The sequence below is a fragment of the Lipotes vexillifer genome, unplaced genomic scaffold, assembly GCF_000442215.2.
Source record: "Lipotes vexillifer unplaced genomic scaffold, Lipotes_vexillifer_v1.1 scaffold883, whole genome shotgun sequence".
In the NCBI taxonomy this organism is placed as follows: Eukaryota; Metazoa; Chordata; class Mammalia; order Artiodactyla; family Lipotidae; genus Lipotes; species Lipotes vexillifer.
The window spans coordinates 298150-313562 of NW_006789567.1; the positions used below are offsets into that span (position 1 = coordinate 298150).

At 45.0% G+C, this 15413-nt stretch overlaps 1 protein-coding gene across 1 annotated transcript in view; it reads right to left on the reverse strand.

Annotated features, from left to right (window-relative positions):
• Nucleotides 1–3001: 3001 nt before the first annotated feature.
• The window catches only part of PTPN21 (protein tyrosine phosphatase non-receptor type 21), a 59978-nt gene continuing 47566 nt past the window's right edge, over nucleotides 3002–15413 (reverse strand). The window contains exons 12-18 of the mRNA XM_007462731.1: nucleotides 13889–15318; nucleotides 8502–8639; nucleotides 7412–7633; nucleotides 4369–4497; nucleotides 3943–4177; nucleotides 3345–3505; nucleotides 3002–3130 (exon numbers count right to left, since the gene is read on the reverse strand). Coding sequence (XP_007462793.1) covers nucleotides 3002–3130; nucleotides 3345–3505; nucleotides 3943–4177; nucleotides 4369–4497; nucleotides 7412–7633; nucleotides 8502–8639; nucleotides 13889–15318 — 2444 coding nt within the window. The remainder of the gene's footprint in view (nucleotides 3131–3344; nucleotides 3506–3942; nucleotides 4178–4368; nucleotides 4498–7411; nucleotides 7634–8501; nucleotides 8640–13888; nucleotides 15319–15413) is intronic.

Genomic DNA, 15413 nt, shown 5'->3' on the forward strand with positions numbered 1-15413 from the left:
TTCTGTTTTAATCCTGCCAAAATGTTTTAAAGGCTAAATTCTAGGGTTTTCTGAATATTTCACAGTAGGTGTTCCAGAAGAATATATGTAATAATGATTGCAATTAACATTTCAAATGATACTCTAAAATGAATACTTCCTGTGTTCAAAACTACCAACTAGAGTATTTTATCAAAAGAGTCCACTAATCAGGAAAACTGATGCCAGACATGCCAACGATGATCAGTGGAAAACACTGGTTTATAACCTACTTTTTGTGAAAATGTATATTTGGGTAATTTTGATATGAAATTAAGAATATCAACAAACTAAAAGACACTAAAATACTGAAGCACTGTGTAAGTTTGGCAGACAGAACATCCTCAACTCAGACATGGTGAGCCTATGGAAACCTCAGTGTTCTACAGTTTGCCCTTGAAAATCACATTGCTTCAAAGTCTAGTAATGTAGATTTATTTTTATTCAGAAATACTTTCATATTCACTAACTGTTAATTAAAAGTCTAAAAATTCAAAAGGGACACAAAAAAATTACATGGGTCTTAAAGCTATGTCAAACATGCGAGTTTTAAGAGTGACATTTATACAGTGTAATTTAGCCCTCATAAGTAATTTTCTTATAATCAAATTATTACAACAGGAACACAAACATACCATGTATTACTCTTTAGATTTTGTTTTACAGTATGTTCTTGTCAATGGGACACTTCAAAATGTTGAAACCTGACAGAAAAGCATTTTTTAAAAAACGTACCATGGAAGAAAAAAAGCATCAGAAATACTCTACATGGTGTGGAGATGGGAAATATTACAATAAAAAACTCTTATTCCATTCTCCTGGGGAGCTCTTCCTGAATATTTGCACTTGGGTCTATTGTTCTTTAAACAATTTTAGATTTAAAATCAATTCTTTGTTCCCAAGTGAGAAACCTGCCCACTTTCAATATTTTCATCAATACCGTCTGAATTTTCCTCTCAGGTGGTTGGTTTCTGGGTCATAGCTCGGCAGATACACACACTGTATAAAGGAAATCCTGACTTACAGCTAATGACACACACTTAGCGGTGACAATAATGAGTTAAACTGCTTTAGGAGTTAACACGGGAATCAGAACTATCCCTAGGATATAGTAATTTGGGGAAATAATCCTGGATTTGACATTTCAGAAGCTCTATGTTGTGGAGACGCAGCCTCAAAAAGGAAGAAAGAGATGGCTGCTCAGCTAAACGGACCAGTTCGTCCTTCCTTACCTCTTCAGCTCGCATGTGACCAGGCCATGCCAGCCTGGCCTGGTCCTGCCCCCTGGGATGGGCCTACATGGGACTGGGGGAGCGGAGCTAAAGTTGACCTCAGGTGTGAAGTTAGAGGATTAAGAAGCCAAAGTTCCGGTACATCTTGAACACCATGGTCATCTCCAGGGGCCCCGCAAGTCTGGGCTGCGGTTTTGGGAGATGAGGTAAGACTATTACTAACACTTCCCTTCTTTCAACCAAAAGAAAATAAAGCCTCTTCAAGGCTTTTTTTTTTTTTTTGCTGTACGCGGGCCTCTCACTGCTGTGGCTTCTCCCGTTGCGGAGCACAGGCTCCGGACGCGCAGGCTCAGCAGCCATGGCTCACGGGCCCAGCCGCTCCGCGGCATGTGGGATCTTCCCGGACCGGGGCATGAACCCGTGTCCCCTGCATCGGCAGGCGGACTCTCAACCACTGCCCCACCAGGGAAGCCCCAAGGCTTCTTTTAATCATCACATAAACCTGATTTGTTAAAAAAAAGAAGAGAGGTGCAGGTGGAAGAACTTCAAGGAAACAGAGCGAGTCACTGCCAGTGATGGGCCCTGAATTTCCTGGGGATACCTTCCTCGGGGGGTCAGCCCCCAGACTCTTCCCAAGCCCCCCACTCTCCATGCCAGAATCTCAGTCTGAGTATAGATAACACTGCATTTTCTGTAAAGACAAAGGCAGCTTGCATTCACCATCGTGCATTTACACTGCACTTACTCTTGTCCTAGTCATCCTACATACTCATTCCTGATCTCTTCCAGAACACTTTCAATATGTCCGTTGTTACTGTTTCACCTATAAAGCAACACATATATTAAAAACTCAGATTTATTGTTTTCAACAACAAAAAGTGCTTAAAACCATCTTATGCAATTGTTTTTCACTTCATTTTCAACCAATAAAATCAAACCCATTTGGGTTTATGAATAATACTGAAAAAAGAATAGTGAATCTGATTATTTTCATACATTTTAAATAATGTGCCTTCATTCCCAACTTTAACTTACATTAACTGACTCATCTCAGTACCTTAATGAGCTGAACTCTTGTTTGGAAAATACAGAAGGTACAAATATATAGAATTTTTAGGATAAAAAGTTTTCTGAATATAAAAATGTTTTCTATGTTTCAAAATAACACTTTTAGATTCTTCTTGTAGCTTGGGGTTTGGTAACTACATTGTTAAGTACCCAAGATTTTTTAAAAATAACAAAAGATAATAACATAGTTTTAAATACAAAGTTATATAGGAACTACTCACATCTGTGGATGATCCCCATGGAAAGTTCAGTTTCTTAATAAGAAAACCCCAAATATTTTAGTCATAAAATAAAATTCCATTATCAAAAACTAGTTTAAGATAGAAACCTATACGCCTTAGTGATTGCCAGAATTGCCCAGCGTAGCTTCAGCGAAATAGAGAATTATCTAGAAAATACAATCTCCAAATGTGTGCAAGTACTGCAAATCGGACAGATCAGAGCAGGGCAACGCCCTCAGAACCAAGTCCTTCCTCTTCGGCATCTTTCCCAGGTTAAACCCCCTCTTCAGCCTTGTGCTCTGCATACTTCCTTCCATGTGCCACCATTCATCCCGTCACTTACGTCCTGATGTAGCATTCCGCGTGCACCGAGTGGAGGAGAGAGCATGAGTTCGGCAAGCACTTTTTTTTTCCGCTGTAAACGCTTCACATGATCGGGTCCCCGTAGGAAGTTGTGGGAGCTTATATGAGCCTTGAGCTTTTCAGGAACTGAATGAGAACTCGGTATACGAACGTGTACTGGCAGAGGGTCTGCACCATCATCATTCTCTGTTGCCTCAGCATGTCCAGCACCCGTGGGATGTCCAGCACCTAGAGTGAGAGAAGCAGTGATGAGGGTAATGCACACCCTGCGGGGGGAGCGAGCGTCCTAGCAGAAATGTGGCTTCAATCAGAGCATTAGCATCTTCAATAGAGAATCCCCGAGGACATTTGTTCAGAAAGAGCTATCAGGTCACTAGGTCCCTCTCTTCCCTGGCCTTGTGCCCAGCCCACCTCTCCCCTCATCAGCAGGGGAAATAAGCACCTCGTTGTGTTCCAGACAGGCAATCATGATCTCTGACAAAATAACGACGCCAGTCCGTCCCACGCCAGCACTGCAGTGGACCAGTAACGGAGGGTTGGGGCTTTTTGGTTCACTTGTACTATTTGTATGGCGTCGAACAGACTGGATCTCTTCAAGGTATGCTGTGAAATATCAATGAAACAGAAAAATACAAAGGGATTAAGGCCTATCAAATTGACAATTTTCAGATCATCTCCACTGATTAAGAAACCTCCAGATACAGAGCACCAGGTGCCATTTAACCAACCCCAACGATTAACTGGCAGTGTGATCTTGGGCAAGTCCCTGACTCCTCCTGGGCTTCCGTTTTCTCATCTACAAAATGCAAAGGAGGAGAAACTCTAGGAGTCAGTAATGGCATTCTACGCATTACCAAATTATGCTTTAAAACCTCTTCCGTTAAGCCTCCCCAAAACACTTGAAATTTTTATTTTAAAACAAGCCCACAGCTTACATGGGACAACATAAATAAAGGAAATGTTTCAGGAACTTAAGTCTTCCTCTCTGTGGTGGGTTTAACAGCTCTGGCAAAGGCCGTGCTGGGAATGAAGATACTTACATAAAAATCCCTTGAGGTCCTCTGGACAGCCATGCTCAGGCCAGTCTGTGTACTGGAGATGCCACACTGTCCTCTCCTGCCCCGTGAGAAGGTGCTTCATCTTCAAGCCCGTGGTGGCATAGCAGCCAGAGTCTGTGCGGAACCGGGTGGTGATCTTAAACCTTCCATAGGTGACAGTGTTGTGCCTGGAACCAAGGCGTGGCCAGTACCTAAAGCTCTTCTCCCTTCCACCCTCCTGTTAGAGACAAGTGCAGTTAAAACACAATACAAGAGCCAGCAAAGGATGCCCCTCACAGAGAGCACGTCTGAAACTCAGAACTGCAACCTTACCCTCTGCCCTTTTCTCTAAAAGTCAAGATTACACATGATCAAAATAAACTGTTTTTCTGAGGCTGAGAAAATCAATTAGGAGAAATGAGTACTTACGTCTTCTGCTGTCACCATTGCTATAATTGCAATTCCCTGTTCCCACACCAACTGCCAAAAGTCCTGACAGGTATTTTGTAATGGTCCCTGAGTGGCAATATAATCCCATTCAATTCCACTGACAGAGACCTGAAATTAGAAAAGGTTTTAAAAAAAATTAATATGGACGTGTATAATACATGTATATACATTTGTTCACAGTAATATGAAAAAAACTAACTGAAATATTCAGCAGAATAAAGAAAGACTTTTATCTTATTCTTTTTCCTTATTAGTGCCATTTCCATTACTGATATCTTTATAAACGTATGCGCTATGAATTCACATAGTATCTATGTGACCTAGGGCAATTTCCTTAAGCTCTCCAAATTTCAATTTTCATCTATACAATAAAAATATTCCCTACCCTCATGCTGTCAGGATTAAACAAGCCAATATGTATGGTGCCCTGCACATGATAGGTTCTTAATAAACGATTGTTACTGCTGCTGTTAGGTTCTTCTCATAAAAATAATCTCAACGTCATCATATCCCAAATTTCAAACACAATTTTCCCTCGTCAAGTACTACACACACTGGATCAAGTACTAGCAATTAAGTCAAAACCTAAGTTAAACATCAAATTTCTAGGGGAAAAAGGTCTTCCTACCTAAGGAGTTCACCTCTGAACTTCTGAGTCTGGATCACCCTCCATACTAAATTTCCACTTAGGATTTAACCTCCTTGAAAACAGTCTAATATAGTAATTACAGGATTTGTAGTCAGGAAATCTGGGTTAAATCTCGGCTCCCCCACTGCTGAGTGACAACCATACCCGCTTTCCGAGTGCCCCGAGTGTAAACCCTGGGCCACACACCCTTCCACTCATGCCCCCATTTAAGGCTGCAGCCTGAGTCACACCCCCACCCTCCCACTGGGCCCGTGGTGTGTGGCACCAGGCACCACAGCGAACAAGAACCAGGGAGGAAGGATCTAATGGGGAGCAAAATGGGGGAGGTCAGCACTTCCTTATTCAGAGATAAGTACAACGAGGTCCCACACTGCTAAGTGGTCGATCCACGAATTCTGAAGTCAGACTCTTTCCACTGTTCTTCGGGCTGTCTCTGAAGATTCTGAAATACCACCACAGAACCACAATGTTATTCAACCCTCATCCACCCAGTCACGGGAGACTGGCTAAGCTATTCCAAAGAGATGCTCAGTTTTTAAATAACTTATGTCCATGTTTAAAAAGCTTGTGCACAAATTCCCAAAGACCATCAAGGGTACTGGCATTCAGAGGCAGACTGCTGGGCCTCTACAAAGTCTTAAGTGTGAAACAGCTCTCATCAAACATCACTTGCAAACTAAATAAAATGTGGGAAAGAAGGAAAATAACACCTGCCCATAGACACTTACTCATTCACTCACTATAAGGAAATTTCTTCTTCCCAAAACAACGAACTGACTCTCCAGCCAGCATGGAGAAGACAGAGCATCTGGCTTTTCTCACCTTCCTGTTGTGAACCATCACTTTTTCCATTTTAATGGGTGTAACGTTACCCCAGTTAAACGGCATTATACTGTTTACAGGGAAAAAGCAGCACTGCTTAAGAACAAAATAATGTTTAAAAATGATTAAAAGGGGGACCTCCCTGGTGGCAGAGTGGTTAAGAATCCGCCTGCCAATGCAGGGCACATGGGTTTGATCCCTGGTCCAGGAAGATCCCATACACTGTGGAGCAACTAAACCCATGCGCCACAACTAATGAGCCTGTGCTCTAGAGCCCACGTGCCACAACTACTGTAGCCCGCACGCCTAGAGCCTTTGCTCTGCAACGAGAAGTCACCGCAATGAGAAGCCCACGCACCACAACGAAGAGTAGCCCCCGCTCGCCGCAACTAGAGAAAAGCCTGTGCGCAGCAACGAGGACCCAACACAGCCAAAAATAAACTAATTAATTTAAAAAAATTGTTCTTATAAAATATTTAATGGCTACAAAAGAAAATAAATGATTAAGAGGGACTTCCCTGGTTGTCCAGTGGTAAAGAATCCGCCTTCCAATGCAGGGGACGCGGGCTTGATCCCTGGTCAGGGAACTAAGATCCCACATGCTGCAGGGCAACTAAGCCCACGCGCCACAACTACAGAGCCCACACACCCTGGAGCTTGTGCACCACAACTAGAGAAGAGAAAACCCGCATGCCACAACTAGAGAGAAGCCCACACGCCACAATGAAGAGCGGCGCACCACAACAAAAGATCCCGCATGCCTCAACGAAGATCTCTTGTGCGGCAACTAAGACCCGACGTGGCCTAAAAAATAAAAATAAATAAATTAATAAATTTAAAACTGGGAGAATGCTAGAAAGGCTGGAGGCACGAAAGTACTTAAACTTGTAACAATCTTAAAAAAAAATGACTGGGCTTCCCTGGTGGCGCAGTGGTTGGGAGTCCGCCTGCCGATGCAGGGGACACGGGTTCGTGCCCCGGTCCGGGAGGATCCCACATGCCGCGGAGCGGCTGGGCCCGTGAGCCATGGCCGCTGAGCCTGTGCGTCCGGAGCCTGTGCTCCGCGGAGGGAGAGGCCACAACAGTGAGAGGCCCGCATACCGCAAAAAAAAAAAAAAAATGACTAAGAGAGTATGCAAAGAGTACAGGTGGCACCACCATAAGGAAAAGCTTTGGTAAACACCAGACACTTCTTTTACATAAAAATGCATGTAGGTATGTGGTAAGGAAAAACTAGCAATTCAGTTGCTCTTGAGAGAATTTATGAGCTATAAAGAGGTCTTCAGATTTAGAAGCACAAAGTTCTCAAGTCAAATAAGTGGTCCCGGAGTCCTGGTAACAATGCTGGGCGCAGAGGGATCCAACACATGGAGGGAGCAAACACTGTGTGTCCAGCCTTGGTGTATGGATTTCCCAACTTACAGTACAGTTTGTCCCAATGGTTCAAAACTAGGATGTTTTTAGAAAATAGACATGAATACAATTCTTACCATTCTCCTAATTTAACTGGAAACTTCACATCCTGTGTATCACTCTAAACGTTCCCCTCACCTTAATATGTGACGCGTTGATGTAACCGGTATTGTTTTCTTTGGTTGGGACCAGTTCCACTCTGGCATCGTCATAGGGAAGAACATCTTGGAACCGATTTCTTTCTGCATTTTCAGGGAGTCGTGCTGTTGAGCACTCCCCATCAACGAGCCGTTTTTTAAGAATTCTTTCATATTCTGTGAATACCATTCCTTGTTCTAACCGCTGTTCCAGAATTTTACACTGAAAAATAGAAAGTGAGGAATGATATAAATACAGTCCCATGCCACAGCTGTATTTTGACCGTACACTTGAAATCTCATTTTCTGCTTCAAGTCCAGTATTATCTAATATTGAAAATTCTAGATGAAACCAAAGTTAAATTCAACAAGTCATAACAACAAAAGAACAAATGAAATAATATTATTGGTGAGAAACATGATGCAGACTTCTGTGTAAACTTGGCCTAAAACAATTCGTTGAATTCATCTTCTCTAAATCTACAGTCAAGTATATGACTCCCTAAGAATGGAAAATTCTCCTGGAGAACAGTAAATCCTAAAGTAGGATAATCAATTCCAACCTCTATGAACAAATGCTTCAATTTTATAATATATATAAAAAACAGAAAACATTATTGGAAACTGTCTCCAGGATCCAGTTGTAAGCAAATTAATTTTTGCTTAGCATAATTCATGCCTGTCTAATTTTGATATAATAGAACCTCATAGCAAATACATCTCAGTCACAAAGTTCTGAAAAATTCAGTAACCATTCACTGTTAAGTTTTCGATGTAATGAAAGCAGTCGATATCTGCTTTCCTTCCTATGTGTACGCATTTGCACATTTCCTCTAACTTCATGGCCAGAAGACGGTAAAGAACAGTATTCAGAAACCAACAGACAAAAATCAACATTTAGCCTGAAATTATCTATTAAGACATTAGCTATAAATTTGCCCCAGTTTTGAAGGCCAGATGACAAAATTCCTAACACTCATTTATAATTATCAAATGTGTTAGAAAATTCAGTAAAATCTCAAGAAGGCAGTTCTGCAACACTGTATCAGCTGTTCCAGGGCAGGCGTGCAGACCCGTGGTCTGGTACGTACCCTCTCATCATTCGTGGCTCTGGCAGGCACCTCCTTTCCTTCATCAGGCAGAGGCAGTCGAGACAGGGAGAGTCCATTTAGGGCAGCCAGTTTGAGAGGACCAATTTTTTTTGCATCTACTCGGCTCTTTTTCATTCCCTACAAAAATATTTATATGTATATATCAAATATACACAAATACATCCCTTTGAAAAGAGATTTCAGTGGACTGAAGACAGTTAACAGAGGGTGGGTTCTCCTAAACCAATAACCACAGGAGAGCTTACACTCCACACACACACACACACACACACACACACGTTTGTTTCACGAAGATTAGGAGGAAGACATTCCTTTTAAGGCCAAAGCCCTGATAAGTCTTCCAGATATAAGGTTTTGAAATGCAACTGGTTTCAGGGCTCCGTTGTAATGAAAGGTGAGGCTCCAAGCAGACAGCATTCCTTCACAGGACTCCTGAATATCAAACCGTGACACACACAAAAATCAGCTGCAATCCACAAAGAGGGTTTTAAATGCAGTCACCTCATTGCAATAAGCTTTTATACATTAAAAAAAAATACAAATTCGTTCTTTTTCAATGTCTTCTCTGGTGGCTCTATTGTATTCTACATTCTGTTGCAGACTTGTGTGACCTGGGTTAGCTCACCACACCTCTGGTAAATGCAGTTAGAACCACCACATTTTTAAAAGAGGAGAACACCAGGGCTGAAATCTCCATCATTACACCCAGAGAGGGTACAAGAGAGGGCATAGACGGAATTCTGTCTCCCGAAAACTGGTGTTTCCTAAAGTTATTATTAAAGCCAACGATTTTGCTCTCTGAGGCAAACGAGCCCAAGAATGCCAAGTCTTCGTCAATAGTCTACACTTCCTTGGAAGCCATAGTAATTATCACGACTGTAGCCCTAATTTGACAGACATGGTTTTCTCAGTTCTATCTCATAAATGAAATCAGCAGCTCTCTTCTGTCTCATAAATAAAATCAACTTTACTGCAGCTCTGTCAGCCTTGGAGAGAGGGAGGCTACACAGACTAAAAGGCTCCTGCTTAGGCTAAAATGTCATGATTCTCATGTGTGCAGAAAACAGTGGTGTGCAGAAAGCAGGTAAATGTTTAACAATGGACTTTGTGGCAGGGGAGTGGGAACAGTTCTGATGTGTGAAGTTTGTCAGGTTCCACAGTACAAATACTCCAATCACAGCTAATTTCAATCTGCCAGTGTAACATCAGCGGCCTCACGAGAGCCTGAAAATTTAACACTCAGCTCCCACCAGCCAGCAGAGGTGGCTCCAGCACTGCTTGGCCTGAAAATGACTCAAAAGGCCCCAGCACACATGTGCTGGATGATTGGTAAGGTCAGTTCTAAAGCCAGTATTTTTTTAAAATTTTTTAAAAAATTAATTTAATTTAATTTTATTTTATTTATTTTTGGCTGTGCTGGGTCTTCATTGCTGCACGCGGGCTTTTTCTAGTTGCAGCGAGCGGGGGCTACTCTTCGTTGAGGTGCGCCGGCTTCTCATTGTGGTGGCTTCTCTTGTTGCGGAGCACAGGCTCTAGGTGCGCAGGCTTCAGCAGTTGTGGCTCACAGGCTCTAGAGTGCAGTAGTTGTGGTGCATGGGCTTAGTTGCTCCACAACATGTGGGATCTTCCCGGACCAGGGCTTGAACCCATGTCCCCAGCACTGGCAGGCGGATTCCTAACCACTGCACCACCAGGGAAGCCCCAAAGCCAGTATTTGAAGAAAGGGGCTTATAGTCAAAACTCACTTCAAATACCCCTTACTTAGCCCCCCGAGTACAAGAGCATGGTTTTAAATGTACAACCCCTACAGTGATTTCTCATGTCAGAACCACCACATAAGACTAAGGGTGAAACAAAAACTCTTTATGTAGATGTACAAGCACTCAAACCAGTCTACCTTTTCCAGATAGCAATCAAGTCGCCATAGGTGGAGATGAGTGGAGAATTCTAAAATGTTCCTGCTTTATCTGCAATTTATTTCACTGTTTTTAATACTAAACCTCTAGAACCATAATTCACATTAGTATATTCGCTTGCTGTAACAATTAAAATAATGGCCACCCTGAGTTACTATGAAGGGGGTCAGAGGATTAGCAGGGGGTTGGACTCTTCAGCTCTTCGGAAGCCAGTAAGTTAAATGTATGATGCCACCTCACAGTAATAAGTTAAACTTGACTGAGCATTTTCCCCCAACAACTCTCGGGTCATCTCAGTTACAAATGAGAAAATGGGAGTCAGAGAGATTGTTTGCCCAGTGTCACACAGCTGCCTTTTTATACATGGCAAATAGGGTCAACACAATAAAAACCGTGCATTAAAATCAGTTATGCTGCATCATAGAATTTAGAAAGCACTTTTCATGCCTAACCCTATGTGGGACCTAACACAACGCCACAGCAGACAGAGGAGGGGTGACCGTCCTGTGTTACGGATGGAGAAGCTGAGGCTCTGGTGTGTGAAGGGCCTGGCCCACTGGGCAGAGAACTAATGAATGGCAGGTTCTAGACTCAGACCCAAGTTTTCCACTCTTAGGTCCGGTACCTTTTCCTGGGCCACAGGTGCCATTCACATTCCTTAAGTAGGGAGATCCCTTATGCGAAAGGAAGGGGTGAAAAAGGATAATCCAATCACATAATCTCACTAATACTATAGGTCTAAAAGTCAGTGAGGGGGAAATTTTGTATTTTTAGAGAACCAAACTGATAAAAGTCCTCAGATTTAGCAGAATTTGCTGGGCCATTCAAAACTACAGGGACAATAGGCTTGAATACTGGACTCTACTCAAAACAAGTACCATTCGGGGAAAGACTCAGGTCACACATAAAAACTATGTTCACGATGTAATCAGTGAAGAGTGTCAACTATGAGAGGGCCCCGTCCAGCTGGCTCAGGGCTCAGGCAGAGTTACTTCGGGAGACACGTCCACACCCTGCCCTGCCCTGAATCACTGATTGTGAGCCCATGCCCTCCGCTTCAGCCGACCTGAGACACTGGCCTTTACTGTCAGACAGATGAGTAAGAATGTACTCCCAAGAAAAATTTACAATAAATTTACAATTCAAACCCATTAAAAGAAAACACGTTTAAATTCATGGCACTACTGTAAGTAGTTTGAGTCTGTGTGTACTGATCTATTTCATAACCACTATAATATTGTGTGAACTTTCCTCCTGCTTATGAAGATGTTTGTAGCATCTTAGAAGATCTAATAATACGCTAGGGCAGAACCACATTTGTGACGCACCCTCAGGTCTGAATATGCCCACCAGCAAAAATGGAGGGAGGAGTCCCTAGCTGCCAGGACACTGGGAGCAACTGGGAGACAGAATGCACAGGCTAATTAATCACTTTCACTTGGCAGGAGCGAGCAGGGCACAGGGAACGGAGCCCTGGGCAAGGAGGAGCCTGAGCAAGGAAGCCAGATGACTCAGAGTGGACACGCTGACATGACAATGCCACAGATGCCTGGGCAAAGCTGAGGAGCTCAAAGTTAAAAGGTTTCAGTGGAAAGACAGAGAACAGCAAAGCTCAGACAAGCAATTATTACTTAATAAAATAAACTACTTCGATGCAGAACAACGTGGAAAACAGGAGAACCAGCTGCGGAGATAAATATGGGTTTAGAATTTCAGTTCTGTCACTCATTAGCTGTGTGACCTTGGGAAAGTTACTTAATATCTCAGAGTCTATTTTCTCATCTGTAGAAACAATAGGCCTGTTGTAAACTGGACATGGTAAAGCAGGTGGCCTGCTCAGCACATGGTAAATGCTCTGGGAATGGCAGCTGGAGATGATGTTATGCTCTTTTATATTTTGCCTCAAGTAGATAAAAAGTGCTTAAACCATGGTTATTTATCATCCTGAATATTAAGGAGCTGCATTTTCTACAAGGGACCTTCCTTGGGTTCTCAGTTCACTCAGTCTCTCTTTTAAAGAGACCTGGAGGTAGGAATGTAAACTGGTGCAGCCACTATGGAGAACAGTACGGAGGGTCCTTAAAAAACTAAATCTAGAACTACCATATGACCCAGCAATCCCACTACTGGGCACATACCCTGAGAAAACCATAATTCAAAAAGAGTCACGTACCACAATGTTCACTGCAGCACTATTTACAACTGCCAGGACATGGAAGCGACCTAAATGTCCATCGACAGATGAATGGATAAAGAAGATGTGGCACATACATACAATGGAATATTACTCAGCCATAAAAAGGAACAAAATTGAATTATTTGTAATGAGATGGATGGACCTAGAGTCTGTCATACAGAGTGAAGTCAGTCAGAAAGAGAAAAACAAATGCCGTATGCTAACGCACATATATGGAAACTAAAAAAATGGTACTGATGAACCTAGTGGCAGGGCAGGAATAAAGACACAGACATAGAGAACAGACTTGAGGACATGGGATGGGGGAGCGGGAAGGGGAAGCTGGGACGAAGTGAGAGAGTGTCATGGACATATATACACTACCAAATGTAACACAGATGGCTAGTGGGAAGCTGCTGCATAGCACAGGGAGATCAGCTTGGTGCTTTGTGACCACCTAGAGGGGTGGGATACGGAGGGTGGAAGGGAGGTTCAAGAGGGAGGGGATATGGGGAATATGTATACTTACAGCTGATTCACTTTGTTGTACAGCAGAAACTAACACAACATTGTTAAGCAATTATACTCCAATAAAGATATAAAGAATAATTAAAGAGACCTGGAGCTCTTGGGTTTTCTGTCTTGACAAAGTGCCACCTTCCCGGCTCCAGAATCACCCTCCAGCCCTCAGAGATCACAGCCCAGCAGTTCAAGCTGTACCCACACGGACTGTGACATAAGGAATACATTAGGGACACTTCGGGGAATGCTTCCCTCAGACCCCAAACAAGCAAACTGAACAAGAGCACCCTAGACCCTGCACCACAGCGGGGTATTTTTACGGGTGGCTGACAAAGCAATCCTGGCTAAAGTAGTGAAACCTTTACTTCCTTTTCCACCACACTGCATTGCTAAAACTTCCCATTCATTCTTTCTCTTCCATTCCACAGAGCCTCCTACATTTACCTTTCACTTCACCTAAGTTATTACCTCCAGCAAAATCATGAAAATTCTAATCCCTCCCCATTGTTTCCACAGATAATCAAACTCAAAGTATTACAAAATAAGACAAAAACTGGGCAAAATATGTGTTGGCTGGGGGTGGGGGGAGTTGAAACAACTCAAAAGGAAAAAAGCTGAAAAACATCAGAAGTAATGAATGAAAGAAAAGATGGATAGAGGGCAGAAGGTGTTGAGAAAAGTCAGGTGTACAGGGCACCGTGCTGGGTTGGGTGAGCCCCCCACCCCCACCCCGTGCACACTGAACGGCTCACCCCTAACGGCGGAAGCCCTTCCACGACGTTCTTCTTTCCGGAGAGGAGATCTGACACCGGCCTCTTCTTCAGAGAGTCCCTCCTGGCGCGGTACCTCCCCGACGTGGTAAGGTCAGACTCGGACATGGAGGGCGTCAGCAGCCCGTCCCTCCTGGGCCGCGGGTCCTCCCCGGGCGTGGGAACTGGGCTGCGGGCCCTCCCCTTCCTCTCGGCCTCAGTGACGTGGGCCTTGGACTCAAGGTTGTGCGCTGGGCCGGCGGCCTGGGGGCCGGGCGTGTGGGGGCCACTCCGCGGGGCTTGCTGGGAGTAGCTGCCCCGGGGCGCCCGCGCCTGCGCCCCGCGCCCCTCCTCCAAGTCCTCCTCCTCCTCCTCCTCGCTGCTGTGTATCAGCATGGTGGCGTCTGAAAGAGACTTTTTGTGACCGTATCTCAGGCTCTGCTGCTCATCGTCCTCTTCTCGCTTTGTCCTTTCCATGACGACGTTTGGCTGGGAGCCCGCGGAGACGGCCCGCGGTGCCACGTCTGCCGCCGACGCCGACATGGTCCTCTCCTTGAGCCGCAGGCCCTCAAAGCCGTGGGTCAGCCCGGCGATCTCAATGCTGTTCCTCTTCTGGAGCTGGGCATGCCGGGCCGAGGTCAGGGGCTCGCTGACCTCCTGCAGGGAATGCGCCACCGGCAAGCTGTCCTCCTGGAACGTCTGGACAGAGTGATGGACCCGCCGGGTGATGAGATCAGGGTTGCTGCTGCTGATGTAGAGGTGGCGGGACAGGTCAGGGGTGCTGTTGGCGGGCCTGGGGTATGGGTAGGGGGGCGGCGGGCGGTACACCTGCGTCCTCATGATGTTGGGGGCTGGGTAGTCCCGGGCCTGGAGCTGCACGTTCGTCAGCTCGGGCACGCTGACGGCACCCACCACCGGCCGCCTCTCTGCGGGGTACGGGTAAGGGGCCTGGCTGTGGAAACTGTAATTCAGGTTGAACGGGTAGTGGGCCGACGGGGGGGAGCTGAAGTGCGCGTGCTCCCGGATCTCGGGCTGGCTGTAGACCAGAGCATCGGGCCTGCTGTAAGCGTACGAGCTGCCGATGTTGAGGTTTCTCAGCGAGTGGCTCTGTCTCTCGGCGGGCGCCAGGCCTCTGTGGAGCTGCTTCATCACCGTCTCATAGTCGGGGGTCGGGCGGTAGGACGGGGGGATCAGGGCGCTGTGCCGGTGCGACGGGACGTAGTCAGGCCTCATGATGTCACTCCCGGTGATGCTCGGGTTCGAGGACATGGGTGAGGGCTGCAAGTAGGGCTGGGGGTTGTTTAAGGAGCTGGTGCTGTGTGCACTGTAGACACTGCCGTTGCGGAGGCGACCACTCAGGTCAATCTGGGCTCGATCCAAACTCGTCTGAGAGTGACAGTAGTATCCATTCTGGTTGGTCACAAACAGGTTATCTGGGGGGAAAAACAAAACATTTAAAATGTATATTTTAGGGCTTCCCTGGTGGCGCAGTGGTTGAGAGTCCGCCTGCCGATGCAGGGGACACGGG